The 21,601-nt window shown below is 41.0% G+C and overlaps 2 protein-coding genes across 3 annotated transcripts in view; one reads left to right on the top strand and one right to left on the bottom strand.

The window, feature by feature from the left end:
- Positions 1 to 20,184, bottom strand: part of LOC124160142 (calcium uniporter protein, mitochondrial) — an 807,757-nt gene extending 787,573 nt beyond the window's left edge. The window contains exon 1 of the mRNA XM_046535899.1: positions 20,011 to 20,184. Coding sequence (XP_046391855.1) covers positions 20,011 to 20,115 — 105 coding nt within the window. The 5' untranslated portion in view covers positions 20,116 to 20,184. The remainder of the gene's footprint in view (positions 1 to 20,010) is intronic.
- A 206-nt stretch (positions 20,185 to 20,390) lies between these two features.
- LOC124160139 (ATP synthase subunit delta, mitochondrial) lies at positions 20,391 to 21,551 on the top strand. Of its 2 annotated transcripts, XM_046535896.1 has the most exons (3): positions 20,391 to 20,497; positions 20,704 to 20,835; positions 20,935 to 21,551. In XM_046535896.1, the coding sequence occupies exons 2-3, from the start codon at positions 20,713 to 20,715 to the stop codon at positions 21,298 to 21,300; spliced, it is 489 nt and encodes a 162-aa protein (XP_046391852.1). In that variant the 5' UTR covers positions 20,391 to 20,497; positions 20,704 to 20,712; the 3' UTR covers positions 21,301 to 21,551. The 2 variants fall into 2 exon arrangements, with proteins under 2 accessions (XP_046391852.1, XP_046391853.1); XM_046535897.1 differs by lacking the exon at positions 20,391 to 20,497 and having other exon boundaries at positions 20,687 to 20,835.
- The last annotated feature ends 50 nt before the right edge of the window (positions 21,552 to 21,601 follow it).

The raw sequence follows: 21,601 nt of genomic DNA, 5'->3' as shown, positions 1-21,601 counted from the left end.
GAAGAAAGGCTCGCAGGAGGTGGCGGGATAGGGGGAGCCGTACGGCAGCGCCCTTACGACAAGTCACGTGACCGCGGCCGCGGATGGAAGGAGAAAAGGAGGGAGAGACCACTTCCGCAAGACAAACGCAGCGTGCCCTTCAAAAAGAAGGAAAGTGCCCAATTGTGTGACCTCGGAAGACATACATCCATTCGCCTTGCCTCACACTCCACACGGGCGAAGAACATTTGCGCACGCGAGTCCACGATTTCTACTCCATCAGTCAGAGGCCCGAGGTCGCCCGCACCAGGGAGGTCCAAAGTCTTTTTTATCACATCAAACTGTAATGCAATCTTCTATATTATTTCTACTGTATAGATACCTTTTTCTCAACTTATACGCAACCAAACTCTACAAATGAGGTACCAATATGCACAGAATTTATCAGAGAATATGCGACGGCATATCTTACTTCCTAAATATTGCTATTGTTTCCTAAAATTGGTTTTTAAATAATAAAAAAACGATAAATATTCCTGACGTTAACGGCGCACAAACTGATACATTTGTTCATTTGCAACAATATCTCGCCTACTTTAAATAACTTTTATCAAAATGCGGCTGATTCCACATTCAAGTCTCCTGTTGATACGTAAGTATGAGTCATCATGTGCGTTTAACAGAGGATAGTGTAATTACTTCCAATGTTGTGTTTAAAGAGGTCCTCTGACCTCAATTTGTACATGAACATTCCAATTAAATTTGTACATAAGACCCTGCCTTTTTTTTCTACATTTTAAAATTAGAAACGCGCCTATCCCTCTGTGGGCCTGCACTGAATAGAGCGGGGGAAGCCCGCTGGGAGCGGGCGCATCACGCTCGTCTATCTAAAAAGAGGATGTCGGTTTGTATGTCCTCTATACATTTCTATACGGCAGACAGATTGCGATAAAAGTTAGTACTTACTCAGGTGAATCTCATGCTCTCGGAGCCCACAGTGCTACTTTTGGTTACGTCCGACGCGTTGAATAATTTGCGTCGTATTCTCATTACCGTTGTTACGTCACATCATACAACTTCTGCAGTGCACGTCCTGTCGGGTACGCACACCTCTTGACACACTCAATTAGAAAACTCAAAATTCTTCCCATGCGAAAACAAACTCCAAATTCCATGTTTCCCACTTCTATGGGTACTATCATTCCGGAGCAAGATCGGGTGGCCCTGCTAGTAATTACTTAAGTAATCCATCGATTAAGATAGATTAGCATGGAGCATTAGAGGATTATCCCGGCCATCTCCCCTCCCTTCATTTATTTGCTATTATAAATTCGCAATCATGCCCACTCACTATCATTCTATCCAAAATTTCTGTTATCTTCATTCCTCTCCCTAGTTTAGCCAACATTCTACCATAGGTGCGGCGGCGCGCCGTTCCGGCACTGGTTAACAAAAGACATAATACTCAAATAACACTTTCATCAATTTTATTGCCTCAAAATTTCCAATATACCTATACATTAGTTAACAAAACAAAAAATTTTGTTACCAAATGTAAAGAACAACTTGAGATAATACAAAGCACACGCACAGTAATATTTCACTTCTAAAAAAAGTTAAGAAAAGTGCGTTCCGGCACCGCTAATGGGTGGTTTCCTATTATTCTTTTATTGCCTAAATCGAAATATTATTACTCCTGGATTACGTATTTCACGCTTTTAGATTTTTAATGACGATATCTATTTTTCGCGATTAAATGAAAAGTTAAAATTTTCAAGCGCGCGAAAACGCGACGGCTAAGTATGAATGCTGGGAAAACCCCGTGCGACGTCATTCTGGTTCCCGCTATCGCCGTGTGAGGTGACCTTGGGGTGAGGGTATTGTCGCCGCTGCGATGCAGGCTGCAAGCAAATAGCAGAGTACCCTATAGCAGTCTACTTTTACGCTTTACTCATTTGTGTGGACCATAAATATTACAACAGATTATTCTACGGCACAACGATGCGAATTTCGGGGGAATTGAATTATTTCCAAGAGGTATTCTCAAGGATGTCAGGTGTAGCTCATTATCGCTGATAAAGTTCTCTGTGGTGAGTGAATAAATACGATATACTTAATTATATAAAATTATCCATATGCACGTACATGCTCCGTGCGAACTTACGCCACCCACATCTTTCTCCAATTGTGTTCATTACAGAGTAGATAACAGCATTTTTATGGTGAAAACTCATCCCCTAGACACAAATTGAGACGGCAAACCGGGTATTATGTGGGCGCAGCTCATCGAAACCTTTATGCTAATTACAACGGGAATAACGTTTTTCCTACAACGATTCCGCCAAAATAAACTTCTGGACGCCAATCCAATCTCTTCTCTAATAGCGCCTAACCTAAAATGAAACCGAAAGCTTTCAGTCAAGGAGACCTTGACCCCCTCTCGGACTCCGATAGGCCCAAATTTTTCTTTTTTTGGCGTAACCCGTTATATCACGGACATTCATAGAAAAATATTACATCTGTAGAACACTTGGGTGGATTTAAACTGTACTTCTTCTATTCATTTTTCATTTCTGTGAATTCAAAGAGACATCGGATACCGAAGGAAAATTTATATCCCGAATAAAATTACTCTACTTTTAAGTAATGCTACAGAATCATAAAATTATTAACTGCTGAGTACATTAAACTTAAATTCACAGCATAGGCACGGATGCACAAAGAAAAAATACCCATCGCCTTACGGGGAACAGGAAAAATGGATGGCATTGAATATATTGCGTCGTTAAGTAGTGCAACTACTTTATTAAAAATGAAATAAATTGTAGATTTCGTCGCTGCGGGATGTCATAAAAACACCGGGTCAATAAGCATGGAAGGAAAGAGACAGCATGTGTTAGGAGGTTAATTAGATCCAAAAGTATACTGAAGAAGATGTCATACTTTGCTACTGGACATTTGAAAGATAATTGCCTTTATAGACTCGCCTTGGTTACGGTACTAACACACATGATAAAATCGTAAATTTGTTCAAGACCATAAACTATCGCGAGTGCAAGAAGATAAACCGTGAAATCACTTAGAAATTTCAAATGCAAAGGACAGAGCTACATAGTTAGCACCCTTCCACAGGTATAACTATTCTGACAACAAGAATTTCAACGCGTGGAAAGTCGTACGCATTTTTTACTTGAAAAGAAAAAAAATATGATTACTTTTTAACGGAAGAATCAGAAACTTGGCAACGCCGTAATTCATATTCACCTCATTAATTACCAGTAGCCTGAAACTAGGACAGTAGCATGATGTTCACGCCGTCATGGATGCTAAATAATAGGAAAATTTACTTAACCCACGACCGATAAGCTTCATCGCTATCAGCCACAGCTGAGTCTACAGATTGGACCTATTGATATCAGGATTTCGAAACTCCCAAACTTTCAAGAGGGCCCGATTCCTGATTAGAAAGAGTAATTACGCAACATCTCATAAGGCAGCGCATACAGATACAAGATATTTCGTCTGTTTCACGATCACCAGTAAAAAGTCGACAGGAACAATGTTTGTAAAAAGTCATCTTAAAGGGCCAATTTGAGTAAACAGATATACCTGGAATAATTGCAGGAATTGAAAATACATGGACATAATTTGATAAAACATTACAGAGCTTGAGACAAATGTGGAAGATACTAAAAACTTAACGCCTAAGAAATCACTTCTAGTAACATCATATTACATTTCCCTTAGCACAAAATAATGCGTAGCACCGAATTCCAGGCCGTAGAAATATCTAAATAGTCGAGAACGCGGCGTTGGTCACCATTTACAAGTTTCTTTTTCCTTTCCGTTCCTGATGACTGTGGTTGACGTAACAATCAAGCACGACCAAACATCGCTTTCCGATCGAATTCTAAATAGAAAGCGATCCTATTTCTTTGGGAGCATTCATTCATAACGTGAGGGGGGGTATGGGGGGAGGGGTGGGGGTCAAACCGATTCTAACCCAATCTTACGTGGGGGTGTATGGCAAGTATCACATAATTTTTTCCCGCAAAATACAATGTGAAATTGCGAGAAAACTGGGTTGAACTGAGGAAAGCGTGTTTCTGAATTACAATATGACTAAATTCCACACCATAATATTTAATAACGAAATAAAACACAGTATCTACACTGAAAATACGTATTTTGTACAATCTCGCGTGAGATAGGAGGGGGTCGAGCCAAATCTCACGACATCACACTAAGGGGGGAAGGAGGGTCCAAAAATCGCTAAAAAATCACCTCACGTAATTAATAGACGCCCAATTTCCATTCCAATATTCTGCGCATGCGCTGAGCGCGTCTCAGGATAGGAAATGGAGAGCAAAATGGAACGCGTGAAAAGTGGCTTACTGACATACAAGGGACTCGAGAGCATGCTCAATATTTGTCATTACGTCGCTCCCGTCCGCAGTACCGCCTCCAACCCCACACCACGACCTTCCGCAACATACTGATCAACGCCACCCTTGCGAGAGCGTAAGCAAACGCCACCCCGCAACAGAACGAGCGAAGTGCTTGTGTTGCTCGACTCACCCCTTTAACCCCCGCCCCCCGGATCCCCCCTCCTAAATAATGCCGCCTACGCGAATGACAAATGAGTCACACTCCAGTGATGACACGGACGATGAGTGTAAACACGCGCTCTTCGAGGAAGAAATAAGCACGCGCTGAGGATACGAAGACACAAGAAGAACATCCCGACCCATTGAGCTTGCAATAAGAAGGGGCAACATTTCCCAGGATACGGTTAAGCATCTTGCGTTTTCATCATACGGTTAATGCTTGTAGTAGTGCAAATGATTTTAGACTCTGGACGTTGAACAAATGTTATGCAACCGATTCGCGATGCATAGAGCCTTGTGAAACCCGATCTTGTGAAAGTTATTTATCTCATCGTAAGGGAGAAAGTGAGTGGAAATAGTTATAACATAACTTTGGAAGAAGTATTGATGCTTTGCATTCGTTAGGTACCATTTTTAAGTATTTTACTCTGAGAAATAAGAAGCTCACCACTTACTCAATGGTTGATGCCCATTAAATTCGACTTTCTAAACGCATGCAGCATCTAGGATTTGGAATTCAATTTGTTTCGCGGTCAAACGCAGTTTTAAATATTTTGTGGTAAAAATATTAATCAAATTGGAAATTAATGCATTAATGAAAAAATAAGTAACTCTCCGGAAACGACAAATGAGTCAGACTCCAGTGATAACACGAAGACCGCACGAGAGTCTAAATAATTAAACTCTGTATCTGTTTCACGTCCGAAAGAAACCAACAAATTTAGTGACCACAAATGCTGCGGATGTTAGCACAAACGATAGTACGGACTATAAATACGTATTCGTACACAAAAAATGAATGCAACAGGCCATTTGGAATACATTCATGCTTATAATCTCAAGGACGGATGAATGCAAAGCGTAAAACTTTTGAGTTTCACATCACGAACAGAACTAAAAGCAAATGCAAAACGTAAGTCAGCTTCTAGAGATATTTTTTCGATTCGTCCTTGCACGACCATCTTCAGTCGCATTGAATACTGCATCACCAATAACCCGTCAACGGAAGCATCGTATATTCAGGATCATCTTAAAGGACATCGCCCATCATCACTTAGGAGATCTTAGCTCGCAACCGCTTGGCACAACATCTATCGAATAAACACAGCGCCCTCCACGCTCTGTACTATTGGTATTATTTAGGAAGATGCCTACTGTATAACCCTAAATCCCCTGTATTATGGTATACCTACAACCTATCTGCATTCACATATATGTACGTATGCTATAGTATTCGGATGAGACGAGCGACAGCCAACGTAATTTGAGAATCGTAGGGAAGTAAACGTGGACAGAAACCCGGCGTCGGCATTAGCCTGCTCTGATCGAAAGGCGTCTAGAGATTAACGGATGAGGGATTAACGATCCATCCGACGGAAGGAGTGATGTACTTGAAGTTCCATCCATAATACACTCAATCAGACATCGGGCTATCCCTGAAAAATTTCCTCCACCGCAGAGATTTGAACCCAGATCACCGGAGTGGGAAGCAAGTACTCCAGCTACCACACCAACCCAAGAGACACATCCATGACGGCTTCTATGACAACCGGTGAACCGTCATGAACATCTCTAAAAAATATGATTCAGAATAGTGATTGACAATTGGTTGCCGGCCTCAGTGGCGGCAGGGTAAAAGGACGCGGGTTCGAATACCGCCAGGGTAGGTGGACCCTATCCAGGGCATGGATGTTAGTGTCGTGCTTTGTTAATTCCTCCGTTGTAAAGGCCTCTATGTGCTGTTTACGGGGAAGTTGAAAATAAATAAATAAAAACAAACTTGCCAGTTTAAATCTCATTATAATGCAATGCATAAATTTTAACTGTATAAAAATGGCCACTGTGAGGGAGGGAGGGTGAAAAAGGTCCATGTTCAGACGTGGCAGCGATGGAAGATCTTACCGAGTGCATTTCATTCAATGAACGTTCTTAGTTAACAGCAGTAATGATTTCCTCACACGTACTCTTGATTCTTAAAGCACTACTTCATCGTGTCATTGACTTTTTCTATTTGTCTTATATATGACAGGCTGTAATTGATTAATCATGCTTAATAAATCAAAATTACATCGTATAACCCGAGTTCCTACAACACGATAAGGCGAGAGCGCCAAATAGGAAGATAGGATGCAAATGGCAATACGAATACAAAAAAATTAAATATTTTACCACTAAATTGATAGTAACCACAAGAGAATAAAATGGCCGTCAGCACAACCTGTGCGAAAAACAAATTGACGAAATATTGCAAGTAGAAGAAACCACAACGATGAAAAAATACTTCGAAGTGAAAAAACCGATGCGTAAATAAATCGATGAGTGAAAACAATAATCACGGACCACCGATCGTCAACACTATTCCATTTTCGGCAGTGGCCGCCAGCCGGCAGCCTTCGGCAATATGATGAACTACGTATCCCCCGATGATATCGCATTAAAAGCAGCTAAACGAGGTCGAACAGGCGGAGCTAATTCTGGCAGCTAAAAGAGCGTTGAGCTGAAAAAAAACAAGACCTTATCTTTCCCGGCAGCGAAGCGAAAAAAATGAGTTCTCAAACCTCGCTCTGGCGGAAGAATGTATATATAAAGCGCAGAAATCAAGCGGTTGAAAGAGGTGGGCGTCACTTTTCATGCGATAATGAAAATTGTACGTTGACACCAGGGTTCAAAACACTGTTTTGCCCCCGTAATAACCTAAAATTAGACCTGTATTGGAGATCAAAACTGGCCAAAATTACCAGAAAAAAACAGGTCTAAAACCAAACCAAGGTGGACGGAAAGGAAGATTACTTTCACAGGCATTCTGACAAATTCAGTACATCAAAAACAACAGAAAATAATTTTCAACGCATAATAAAAGTGATAACCAAACTTGCCGCGTGATCCGCGGTAATGAAAAAAATATTCGCAATGGGGAATACTTGCTCGACTATGTTTGGAATTATTCCGATCGTTTTTCATTCCGAACGGTTGATTCCGATTGGTTTGTAATGCGATTGGAATTTATTGGGCGTGAAAATAGTACTTTGCGTCTCTGGGGGGGGAGGGGAATATTCAAACGAAAAAAAAATCCGATCGCACTTAAACCAATAGGAATCAGCCGTTCTGAATGAAAACCGATCAAAATAATACCGAACAGCGCCAAGCACATGCCAACTGGACCACGGACCTTCTAGGCTCCCCACGCCGCTGCGCAGACCACACAAGGCAAGAGCGAGGAAGTACGACACGACATCCAACCACGGCAAACGATAAAATTTAATCTAAAGAGGAAGTAAGCGTTACGTCACCACATTCCCAATAAAGTAGGTCCTGCAAGAGACCAAATAAATAACACAAGTCGCCCAGCAAAATCGGAATAAAAGCAATGAACAGTCGGGAGACACCGAACAAAGACGCATTCCTTCGTTAAGCAAGGGATCCTTCCTAATAGGCCACATCACTACCGCTAAACCTGGCATATTTGGGGTCTGCTTTTTTGCGACACAAGGCTTATTTAAGAATAAAGCTTCCAGAAGTCCACGGTGGATAGAGCAGATCTTTTACCAACAATTTCCTGATTCTCACACTTGAAAATTTCATATATTAACAGCACATACAAAAAATATTGAAGAAAACGTCCCAGATTTGATATTTAGACAATGGTTCGTCAGGTTCCCATCTGATGTCACGTATGTGAATTTGTCTTGCAATTATACCCACTTCTATTACTTATTATAAAAGTAACTTTGACAATCCAATATGGTCAAAGAAAAAAAACTTGCATTATAAGGATTTCGACGATGGATCAAAAGGGACTATGAGTTCTTATGTAAACCTATTCCTAGATGTGACAACTGTAAATACTTAGGCGTCCACCTGTCTAAATATTTGAATTGGGGGCTGAACGTTCAATATACTGCTAAGAAAGCCTTCAAGAAACTGCATTGGGTGAAGAGAAATCTAAAGGGAAGGAAGTTTCGCACGACGGAAATGGCACTGGTCAGGCCTATCCTAGAGTATGCCTCTATGGTGTGGGATCCTTATGAGGTGGGGCATATAAAGGCTTTGGAGAGAATTCAAAGAAAAGCGGCTCGATACGTTTTGGGTAGGCATCGGAGGATAGAGAGCGTATCAGAAATGTTAAAAATACTGGGTTCTTGGAAATCTTTGGAAAGTAGGAGAAAAAGAAACCGACTCTGCGGTATGTATAAAATATACAAAGGGAATAAAGCATGGAGAGAAATAAGCAATAATGTGGGAAACCTATTTTCATTGGTAGGAACGATCATCAGTTCAAAATTAAATGCCGGGCGCAAAGGACTAATGTTAAAAAAATTTCCCACCTCAATAAAACAATTGTAGATTGTAACAGATTGCCAGCAGAGTTATTGGAGCCCTTTCCTAGTCATGTAATAATATTTACGAAAAAGCTGAAAAAAGTGACTTAGTTTTTTTTAGAAATTGTAATTGAATTTTTAAAATTTGTACACTGTCTTGTTTATGAGTGACTTTGCGGATATTTTGTGTTTTCTTTTTTGGATGTACATGTTACAACCTGGCCAGTAGCCAAATTGTAACTGATTGCGATAAGTAATAATAATATAATCATGTGTTATATTTCACATGACATGACAGGTCTTTTTCACAATTTTTTTCTTTGACGATAGTGGATTGCAAAAGTTACTTTTATAATAAATGGAATTCCACAAAGTGAGCACCAATACCATTTCATTCATATCTACTCCTGTCTCCCCTCTGCACTACAGCAATGTCAGCAATCACCCGGTGGGTACCCCGACAGGGCCTTTCTTTGACGGCTTATGCATGAACTGAGTAATACTAGACGACAAAAAAGTCGGTCTGCTGGGAGCGATGTAGAATTTTAAAAAAAATCTATTTTGCCAGTGTAGCAGAATTCCTCGTAAAAACCGCCATACCCGTCAAACACAGTGATATGACGATGACGACCAACGGCCTCCACGGAGCAGAGGAGGACTTGCCGCCTCGTGAATTTTTTTATCGCCCACGTGACTTGATAAAAAAAAGCCAAAAGGAACTCCTCAAATGCAACGCCCAAAAGACGCCCGTGTTTGTTTTCTCAATCCTTCGGCCGCTTGCCGCGAGCACCCGTTCTACGCGAATTAAAACCCAAACTCCAAGGATTTCTCTCACGACCAACCCACCCGGAATGCACTCCCCCAAGGCCAACACGCAAGGGGACTTCCGTGTGGATGAGTAAAACGTGAACAAAACAAAAGCGAATTCCAATACGATAATCATCATATAAAAACCAAACTGCCCGACTGATCCGCCCACATATTAAACTCACAGCTCGATCTAGTAAAGGTACAGCCACGAGAATTTAATGAGATATTCCTCATAGCATGTCTAATGGGTAATAAGAAAGCATTTCTGCGGCATATAATTTTTGGGGTGGTTTTCACCCTATTTATGTTAACTTTTCGACTCCCATAAGGAAAACCGTGAAGACCTTGTGTATAACGTTTTTTGAAACTACTTACACGCAAGATATTTCGTGGAAATTTATATCGCTGAGTGGAAAAAATGGAATATTGCATTTGACTATTACTTTAAATTTTTACACGGACATTTCATTCTGGTACTGATACCAGACGGAATCTTAATCGATAGAATTCCGGAATATGGCAGAATACCGTCCGCAAATGTCCTGCTCTGTAGTTCGGTATAGATCATCTCCAGCTAAGCACTTTACGGATACTGAGAACGATTTTAAAATTGTATAATCACATGAAACCACCTCCTCGCACTTTTAGCTGGCTTTAACCCATTACCGGCCGAGAAAATACATACTTGAATATATATTATTTTTTCACTGCATGTTAACTAATAACATGCTAAATAAGGTGAATCGAAAATATAGGCCTTCAAAAAAATTTCTTGTGGTAAAAAATAAATGTTGCGTTTTCGTAACTTCGATACCAGTCATATACGTGCCATAAAAAGGCGTAGGATTACATTTGACAGTAAAAACTGCAAACTGCGAGATGCAACCTATGGTACCGCGGGTTGCATAACTGCCTATAGATACCTATTTGGGCTAAAGTTGGGCGAGAACGAAACATTATGTTCCCGATCCGAATTTCGCTTACTATTGACTTCCCGACGAAATATAAGTTGTAATATCTATTAATTGAAATTTTGACGTTTATAAGAACGAATGAAACACTTAATAAAGGGAATAGTTATTCTTAGGAAAACATATTTATCCTGCGTATCAGGTGACTTGATGTTTAAAACATTTTGAGTATTTTTTAAACTATCGAAATACAAATGAAATGTCATTATTATCTCACTAAAAATCAGTTTAAACCTATATTTATCTAAAAAAAAGCGAATTCTGTACGAATCAAATTCAAATGAAATAATTTTTTGTATCTCTTTATAATGTTGTGTTTCCGCAACTTTGGCCGTAAATGGGTTGACCAATTCCAGGGAAGTCATAATGGTCACGGTGGAAGCCTATAACATACCCGCAACGTAAGCAAAAATGTAAACCACACAGGAAATGAGTATACCAACATGGATAAGGATAAACACGGAAGGTTAAAACATTTTTCTAGCCTTTCCTGTTTATGCTTGTCCTCATACAAAGGTGCAATAATGAAAAAAGGTACAATTACGCACTGATAAGCATGAATTCTGTTACATTTCCCACAGCACGAATTAGTTTGGGAGCCGCTAGAGACTCATAGACCACGCGCTAGGCTTAGATTGCTCAAGCAACTAAGAGGGATATTTCAAGAACGACTCAGAGCATCATCTCAATACCTCACCATGTTTTATGCCCGATAGAAATCATAACATGAGAGAGAAGTTTTTCCGAATGGTGTAGTATTACATTTTTCCCCTGACTAATAATGGGCTTTAATAAATGATAGATGGGACGCAGTGTGACGTTTGTTCTAAATTATGTAAAAATCCTCATTAACTTTGAGTATAAAAGTTGCCATGGAGGAAACAATAATGAAAGTTGTTGCTGATTTTTACGGTTTACGAAAAGATCACGGAAGTTCACAATTTAAACGTCAAATCTTAAAAAAGGAAAATAAAGAAAGAAACAACAAATTGTAAGTAGCGGTCAGAAAAATAATTCAATCGCTGCATTACAAGTGGTAAAAAATCTTAGATACACATCGTATTTTCTTGTTGACGGCTGGTTTCTTAACACCTCTCCCCCCACAAGCCTATTGAGGAAGCTTGCGGGGCAGCATTTAGAGATGTCACTAATGCCTAAAACAACAGAAATTTCGAAGCACTTACTCACTGTAAAAAAATTACTGATACTCATCAACGCACTTTCAATTACCCAGCTTATCACCTTGTATTTTGGCATGAAACCATGTCCGCCTCTAAGGCCTATTGCAGGGTCTGTCCCCAGCGTGTCGCGGGGATGAGGGCACAATATTGATCTGCATGACTCATCTTTTAGCCTAGGGCAGGGACGATTATGCCGTTATGGTTTGAGGCCTTAAGAGACATGAAGAGGGCGCCTACGGGAATTCGGATGATGGGATTAACACACCCCCTCAAAAAGTATTCAAGTGGATTGCACGGTGATATGGCCACCTTGACAGTAGATCGAAAAGAAGACGTAACGACCGAGTATGAATAATTCCATAGATTCGCCGAATTATCTTTGCATTTTCCATGGCTTAGCGAAGAAGTGTACTATCGATATGTTTCAGTCACAACCATCGGTCAGCTATCCAAAGTTTGGTTTGAAGCAGCTTCCCAATCAATTCTCCTATCAATTCAACAATGACATCATTCTTCCGTTTTATATTCTTCATCTTCGGCTCTGTGATACTATTAAATTATTGTAACCATTCAAATATTAAGGCGTTAACAGATAGACATAGCTAGTTGGCAGGACTAGAACGTAGCACGAAATTTTATTCCTATTGCTTTTTTCGCAAGATTAGAATCAAATTAGTATGAGAAATTTTAATAGTGCCACAGTAATACACCCGACACTGACATACTAACCTTATTATCTAAGATATATATGCCAAGAATATATCTCTAACCCGTCAGCGAAACATACAAGTTGAAGTAATTATCACACGCTGAAAAGTGATTTGCACTGGTGGGTACAGCGGTTGGAGTCACACGCTCTAATACCGGGCAATCCTTGGGATCCCCTACACTGAATAAGTGGATAATTATATTCCGTTGGGTTAGTAGCGGTTAATTTCAACCTGTACTTATCCAAACCAACCTCCAAACCAACAAACAAACAAACCAACCTCCAAAGGAATTAAACGATTTTTATGACACAAAAATGGTCTAGGATGAGTGCTACATGTCTGGTGTGGAATTACCCTGTACCATACACCTTCGTGGTGGCTTTCTCGGTATGATATAGATGGAATTTGGTAACTAAAAACAAGACGGTTCATATATGATGCCCTCGGTGTCATTCTGAAAGATATCTATTCTTACTCGCTCAAGCAATTTAAGGCTAGCGCGCAGGCTCTGAGTCTATAGCGGCTGCCAGCCTAACATCGTTTAAAATATGTGTAATACTTTCTGTACGCACGAAGTAGCTTTTGACGAATCGTGCAGTACACAACACTCACTCCCAGCCGAACGCTTTAAAGGTAGTTCATAAGGTTCCATGTACTTTTTCTCATCATCACCACCGTTTTCTGAAATTACGACTAACATAAATTCAGTTCGACTGTAGGGTGGGTACGAAAGTGACATATCTTCGCGGTGTTAAAATTGGCACGTCACATCTCCCTAGAGGCTTCGTCGCGGTCTCCGTCCCGCCTGCCTTACGAGGACAACGTGTCAACAGCGCCTTTGGCCCAGCTCGACCGGAAAAGGGAGAACAGCTGCTCTCTTCGGAGGAAGGGGGACAAAGAAAAGCCCGCGGACCATGCTGAGCGAGGCAATTCCGTATTATTTTTTTCTCAACAGGAAGGTTTTGTGGGTTCCCACTCCACGAGAGAAGACCGGTCGGCAGCCAGCGTGGCCAGCTGATGACCCAAAGAACGCCACAACAGAATTCGGAACCTATGACGCTGTTACGTAGCAGATCAAAAGTGCCATGAAGCGCTGAGCACACCTGCACATGCTTTAAGAAGGCAATTCAGGTAATTTCACCTCACGATACGCCTCCGAAAAACTCTGGCAAAAAATATTAATATCGGATTTAGAATTTAACCATATGTCAACATTGTCTAATCATTGTTGTCGCAAGCTCAAGTAAATGTACTTACAGGGTGTTTCGGGAGGAATCTGCAATAGGGTGGTTTCCTATTCTTTTTTATTGCCTAAATCGAAATATTATTACTCCTGGAGTACGTATTTCATGCTTTTAGATTTTTTAATGACGATATCTATGTTTCGCGATTAAATGAGAAGTGAACATTTTCAAGCGCGCGAAAGCCGAAAACGCGACGGCTTAGTAGGAATGCCGGGAAAAGCCCGTGTGACGTCGTTCTGGTTCCCGCTGTCGCCGTGTGAGGTGACCTTGGGGCGAGGGTATGTGCTTCGCTGCGATGCAGGCTGCTAGCAGGTAGCAGAGTACCCTGCTAGCTGGTAGCGCTTGGCTTAAATAAGGATTATTAATACCTTATCAAATGAAGGAAAATTTCCAAACATAGGCAGTTTTAATAGGGGATTATTAAGACATGTTTCCGTGAATTCTTTGCCTCATGCATGCATTGGTAATCTCAAACGATGTAAAACTCCTATCTACTCGTATAGAAACTAGATCTCTGTGACGTCACGTGGAGTGGCATCGCATGGGCGCCAATCTGGCCTTTTTCAAATAGGTTAAAATTAACCATTAACATTCGCCTAAACTGGAATTTCTAAAACCAAATAATTTGTATATTATGAATATAATAATGGTGGGTAAGGAATTGCAATCAATGCGTTTCGTTTTCTTTGATGAAGGAAACTACCCTATTCTGCCACGTCACATACCTTAATTACCACAAGGGCGTTGGCAGCTATTGAGCTATCTTCATTATTTTCTTTGCTTATTCTATTGCTTAACTTTGGCATATTTAGCAAAGTATCGACCTCGTGAAAGTCCCATCGCATAAGTTCGGGAGAATCAGTCAGCTGATCTTCTCACACCTACTATTTCTTATCTTTCTGCCACACAGACTACGTATTTCTTCTCTTTCGCGTACATCTTTGCCTGTTCAATAGATTTTATACGATGTCTTTCTTTTCCCATCTTGCAACCTACTTGTCCCTCGAAGATTGTCATCATCAGGCCATCATTACCCAAAATGTGGCCATTACGATTGTTACGTCTTCTTATTAAGGGTTTCATAGGTCTCTTTTCCCCTACTCTACTTAGCACTTCCTCATTACTAACTGGGTCGACCTATTTCGTGGAGTACATCATCTTGAATACAATTTTAGTCAATATATCTAATTATAGCTTCCTTCCCGCGATATTCGGATGGTTGTCCTCAGCGCTGCGAGTGGCCACTTTCGTTAGCCCACTTATATGCGAGCAGGATGAAAGAACATTCATTGGCCGACAGAAAAATCCTCTACCATAATATTCGCAGATTATTATTACAGCATTCTACCGATTACGGTAGGTTTCCATGGAGTACTAAAGAAGTGATCTGGGAACCTCCCTTTCCTTCCAGCGCTGCCTTCTTCAATTCACTGTAAGGCCTACTCCCTTTCAATTCATCTAAAAATCCTATTTTTTTCCTTCACCTCCGTCGTTTCCCTAAAATTCTACCCTCTAACACCATTATCAACATTCCCTCCCCGCTAAGTTTTCGCTCCATCCGTAGATTCTGTCTCCTGCGTATCTCATCTAAAAGCTGCCTCTCTTCGCCAACCATATCCAGCACTTCGTCGTTCCTTTTCCTCTCCGTCCATTTCACCTTCTCCATACCCATATCTCGAATGCCTCCAATCTTCTCTCGTCTTCTTTCCTCAGTGTCCACGTTTCCGCACCGTAGAGCGCTACACTCCAGATCAAACTCTTCACTAACCTTTTCTTTAAACTCTTACATAACGATCCTCTCAGAAGCTCCTTCCTGTTCATGAACGCCTCCTTTGCTAATGCAATTCTCTTCCTAATTTCCTTACTACTGTATCCGTTTTCCTCTAGCGTACTGCCTAAATAGTTGAACTGCTCAACATGCTCAAGTTTTTCACCACCCACTTTTATCTTAAGTCTCACATTCTTCGCACTCGCAGATTAAAAGAGGGATAAAAATCACTGGTGAAATTAACGCAAGGAATGATAAAAAGTTTTTCTCGTTGCGGTTTGAAACCAAGAACTAACGGAGTTACCTGACGTAAACACGTGAAGAATTCTTTTGTCTGTGGCTCGTCGAGACGACTTCCGTCACCAATCGGAAGAGTACAACGAGAGTCACATAACAACGCGCGCAGAGAAGCCATTTCGGAAGACACAAGCGAAACCTCTTGAGCATAGCAAGTACTGCGTCAGATAACGGCTGCGCGCAATAAAATCGACAGAATAGCTCCGCGGGTCAAAGCGAAGGTCATCATCTTTGGTCAGGCTGCCACGAAAACCTCGACGTAACAGCTTTGTGGCAGGAGACCTACAGGGGCAAGGACAGAAACGAATTCACTTTCGCTGGAAACGTCCCAGAAGGCAAGAGACCACCTCTAAGCCTGTACAGCCGAAAATTGGCCAAAAACTACAAGAACCTGACACGATTAGCCTCTGAAAGTGTAGAAATCGACCACCTTTTAGACAAAATTGTATAAAATCTTCCTATACCGCAGAGCCAGGCCAATTATTCTTTTAGCCAATTACAAGCTGTTGGAAAAAAATTGAGATAAATATCAATGTATTTAACGACAGGCGTACTTAGCACCATCGATCGGTTTGATTAATATGAGCCGTATTGCAGCCATTGATTGTAATTTTATATTGACCAGACTTTTTATATTTACCAGATGTGCGTTGTGTTTGTCTTTCCGTAGTCTATAATCTTTAATAATATTACCCAAAATTCTAAACATTGTTAGATAGACGTTAATATAATGCTAAAATTGTATTCATTTCTTTTTTATTTTAAATGATTTTTGTGATCAAAATTTGACTGCACCCCTCTGAAAACGATTACAATTATTTGAAAAAGGACCGTTAAGCATCTGATGATGCCATTAATTGGTGAAACGCGTTGTGCATTTAACGCAAAAAGAAGTGAAGAAATGTTTTTAATGGGTGCGCAAAGACTCTCTAAAGTGTAAGATTTTATTGAATGGAGATGATAAAAAACAACCTCTGCGTCGAATTTAATTTTAGATTTTCCTTCATCTAATCCTCATTAAAACTAACAAGGGTTTCAGAGATTGAATAAATAAATAAGCTGCAGTAAGCAATATGAACTCAACGCCACAAACACTCCCACATAAAACAATGAAAAAAAGACAGTGGGTGAATTAAATTAATAGTTATGAAATCCGCACGATATTTACTGCGGACCATTCCACTATATAAATGAGGCTATCGCCATGGGAGATTCCACCACTGAATCAATTGGGCTGGAGAAAATATCGGAAGTTATCCCATGCAACGCTAAAAAATCGTTAACTACTATGACAGAACAAGTGAGGTAATCATAGGTCACCGTGAGAACCGACAAGAAGGCTGAGGGTAAGATTCCTAAGTGTAGGGAAAGCCCCGAGGATCACTAGTCGGTGGAAACCAGAATAACCCTTCGGAAATCGTGATAAGGGCCGGGTTTAGAATCTGTAGGCTCCAGAGCTGGTGCTGGTCCTCTCAGTACGAACTATGGGATACCTTCTAGGTCATCAGGACCTCTGATGGGGTATTCCCCGGATTCTTTTCGTGGTATAAAAACGTTGAATATAAAACAGGAAGGGGGGAAACCAAAAAAATACCGAGAAGTAGCAATTTAAAGTGTATTTTTATCACTCACTCTAGCACCTTCTGAAGTACTTAGACTCTTAGACTCTTAAATAGTGAGTTAATTAAAAAACGATGCGACCCGGGTCATTATCTCATCGCCGATACATTACCATGCATACTTCAAAAATTTTCCTCATTGGAAAATTCGCATCCATGACTTTCCGTATATTACACGAAGGATTATCAGCTTAAATACACTTATATGTATACGAATTAAAATTAATGACAATCAAGCGAGTTATTCGAACGCAAGTTCACATACACCAATTTCTTTAATTCACTTCCAACGGAAAACTCTACAAATAGGTTTAATGAAGGTGTCATGCAGATTTGGTTCAATGCAGTTCCTATTTGTGGGCTTTCATTCCGAATATTTGACTCCGATTGGTTGCAACGCGATCGGAACACGTTGTGTCCGCAAATGTTCACTCCGACGGCTCAGGAAAGACCGTCGCACCGTCTTCGGAAAGAAATTTTTCCAACAACACAAATTCCGATAGCGTTGCTAAACAATCGGAATCAACCGTTCGTAATCAAAACCAATCGGAATAGTCCGAACACAGTCGAGGACACCACACAGGTACATCATCTGAAATGCGTAATTCCATCAGCGTCGGAGAAGAAACCCAGAAAAAGACCTCCCCAATACTCTGCAGGTGTTTTTCAGACACCCCTTCCTCGCAGGTATTGCTATAGGTATTGGCAGGCCTAAATATAGGCCCTAAAGGCACTTCTAGGCCTATGATATTACCTGCCAAACAGCCTAGCGGTGGTTCTGTAGGAAACACTTAGATGAGTTGAGAAAAAAATCACTGAATGGGTACTTCTAAAAATGCCCAACATGTAAGAAATGATGATAAACTTTTTGAATAAGGAAAATCCTCATTGGAAACACCTGCCAACCACCTTGAAGATGGCTTAATGGGTACAATGCAGATTACTACACTCATAAACAGATTCATCCCACGCAAGAAGGTTAACAGGCGCACAGCTCAGCCGACGTAAACATCACCTGCCGAATACACACGTTGGTATCACCGTCAATCTGATACTGTTTACATTACAGCGAATATCATTCCGTTCAACGATAAAACCACCAGCTCTGGCGATCAAGCAAGCTAATACAGTCTTCATACCCGAAAAGCCCAAAATCCGCTCAATGGCCTCGAAAGCTAACACAGAAAGTTCCTGACCCACTGTCTTTCAAATCGCACGACCTCGACATTAAACAATGAGAGCATTGGCATCAGAGAGCACGCCGAAGGTTCGAGCATTAATAAAAGTGCACACGAAGGACAAATCATCTGTAAGGAACCGGTTTTAGGAGTGCCACACATCCCAGTCTCCAACAACTCCTCCGACCGAAGCCTCTAGACCACACTTCCCTACACAAAACTTCCCGAGGACATCGTGAATCGCTATATACGTGCGAAGCGGCCAGTGCATTGGGCAGAGAGGTGATGTCACGCTACACAAGCGCCTCCCCGTGAGAGAACGGGGCGCGACGTAGCAAGGTCAAACCGTGGGAGGGCAAACTACAGGGTCACCGTAGAAGAGGGGCATGCCGGTAGTTGGGTGGGTGTGGCGACCAGGGGAGAGCTCATACGCCCATCTCATTGCCATTTAACACAAAAATGCTGCCGAATGTGTATAGAAGCTGGTGAATCTTCTCCCATATGACGATGAACAAATACCACCGGCACACGCCTGACGCGAGCGTCCAGAGAAAGCACTGGCACTGAAGGCCACTGCTGTTATCATAACAGAACAACCTCCTTCACGGAGGAAAATAGAAGATATTTCAAGGTACTCCTCGTTGAATTCGGTGTTCTTAACATCTGTCACGTATATTGGACGAAAAATAATGTTGGAATCATTTAATGAAAAATACAATTCACAACTGTATTCCCGGACAATACTTCAGTCAAAAGAGCACATCGTACTTCCACAAAAAATTTGGCGCCGTTTCCAAGAATAATAACAAAGGCTGTTTGCGACACAGCAAGCACAAAACCGAGCTCGGTATGAATTTCACGGCTTATTAAAATAATTGAGGAGGTAGCCAAACGCTAAAAACACATTGGAAGCGTCTAGGGGACCATAGCTACCGAAATCAGTCATGCGATACAACCGGCATCACTGCTTTCGGGATGCAGAGCAACAACGAACAAAACAATGAATTTAAGGCAAGACAACAGCAAATTATGGCAAGCAAAAGTCATGTGCAGGAACTTTCAGAACTAACTTCCATTGGGCATGCTGGAACATATTTTCTCTCAAGTTCACAGAAAAACAAAAACCATACCTAAACGTGGCCATTGACACCCGCAAAGCACTTATACAGCGTTCGAAATCAAAGAAAGGCGCATAATGATATATAATCTTTTACGTAAAATATACTTCGTACGGTAAAATTTAAATTTTCTTCAACCACCGCTGAACTCGTAAATATAAACAATTTTTTTTTTATCTCAGTGAAAACTTTTGACAAAATTTACACACCTTATTTCGAGGTCCAACTCCCAAAAGGCATGTCACGTTGAATGCACGATTTATATCGATCACGAACAGGACTTTACAACGAGACACAACTCCACAGACCGCCATATTTTCGCACCAGACACCACACAGATCGCCAACCACTTCGAAACTGCGCTCGCTTGCTCCCTTCTTCGAGTAGCGACAACTACAAATGAATGACTCAATGCGTTCACTAAATATGCGCAACGGCTAAAAAAAAAACTTTCGAGAAATAAACCAGTAATTGTATGCAATCATTATAAAGTTGATACACGCTATTATTTATTGAATACTGATCTTCCCAATCAAAAGCTTTCCTATAATTTAAAAATTAATGAAAAAGGCGAGAAGCAGACTGCTTCACTTTCTCCGTTCACTTGTTTAAAACGATCGTGCTTCCATCTTGTGAGAACCGGAGTGGAACGTTCTTTTCTTGAGAAAGTTATCTGGACAACAGACGAACTCTTTGGTATATGACTTAATTTACTTATTGTGCCGTATTAGCTTTTTTTCATATATATACAGCTGAATTCTCTAAATTGTAGCGTTTACGTTAATTTGTGAGCTATCCTTTATTGAACTTTCAGTAACCTAATTTCATTCCATTAAGGTATCAACCTCTCTCCTTGTTTCAGAATAGCCATCCAATTGTTGATGAAAAAATCTATTTTTCAGTAAATAGCCATGGCATTTCTTGCACGCTCTGCCCGGTCTACTCAGCAATTTCTATCTCTAGCTTCCAAAACAGTTCTTCGGCGAGGTTATGCCGACGGACAGATGGGCTTCACCTTTGCTGCAGCTAATAAGGTACAAGTAAGAACCTAGTTATGCATGTAAAAGCTATGTTTTCATCAAAAGCCTTCCCCTAAATTCGACATTCTTGACCGTAAATTTGTTCGTATACAGGTATTTTATAACGATCAGCATGTGCGCCAGGTTGATGTCCCTTCCTTCAGTGGAGCATTTGGTATCCTACCAAATCATGTACCGACATTGGCGGTGCTGAAACCAGGAGTTGTTACGGTTTTCGAAGAGGGTGGTGACGCTAAGAAGTATTTTGTTTCAAGTGGATCCGTCACGATCAATGATGATTCCTCTGTCCAGATCATTGCAGAGGAAGCCGTCCCCGTTGGTGAGCTAGACATCCAAGCTGCCCGAGAAGTGTTGAGTAAAGCGCAAAGCTCCCTCTCATCTGCAACAACTGATGTAGCCAAGGCAGAAGCTGAGATAGCTGTGGAGGTTGCAGAGGCAATTGTTAAGGCTTGCGAATAGTGTGTAACCTTAGATGTGAAGTATGGGATATTTAATAGAAACCGGCTGGGTCCCGATTTATGGTGGCGGAAATGCGCCGAACTTATACCTGTGATGATCGTGAATGTTCTTGGGTGTCCTGCACGCCCCTAATGGAGTGGTGAAATAAGTACCGGATATTTTCCGTAAGTTTCCCTGTTAAGTCTTGGAAGTGTGTGCCCATCATGTAGTGCATTCACCCACTTACCTGCAAATAAATGTAGATTAACTAATGCTGTTCTTTGTTTTACGTCCTAAAGATGGTAAAATTTCCTCTGCTATC

The sequence above is a fragment of the Ischnura elegans genome, chromosome 6 (genome assembly GCF_921293095.1).
Source record: "Ischnura elegans chromosome 6, ioIscEleg1.1, whole genome shotgun sequence".
In the NCBI taxonomy this organism is placed as follows: domain Eukaryota; kingdom Metazoa; phylum Arthropoda; class Insecta; order Odonata; family Coenagrionidae; genus Ischnura; species Ischnura elegans.
This window is presented reverse-complemented; position numbering and strand designations above follow the sequence as displayed.

Excerpts from the sequence above, each read along its gene's own strand:
- LOC124160139 (XM_046535896.1), top strand. The coding sequence starts at position 20,713 with ATGGCATTTCTTGCACGCTCTGCCCGGTCTACTCAGCAATTTCTATCT. Across the intron at positions 20,836-20,934 it reads CCTTTGCTGCAGCTAATAAG|GTATTTTATAACGATCAGCA; the intron begins GTACAAGTAAGA and ends GTTCGTATACAG.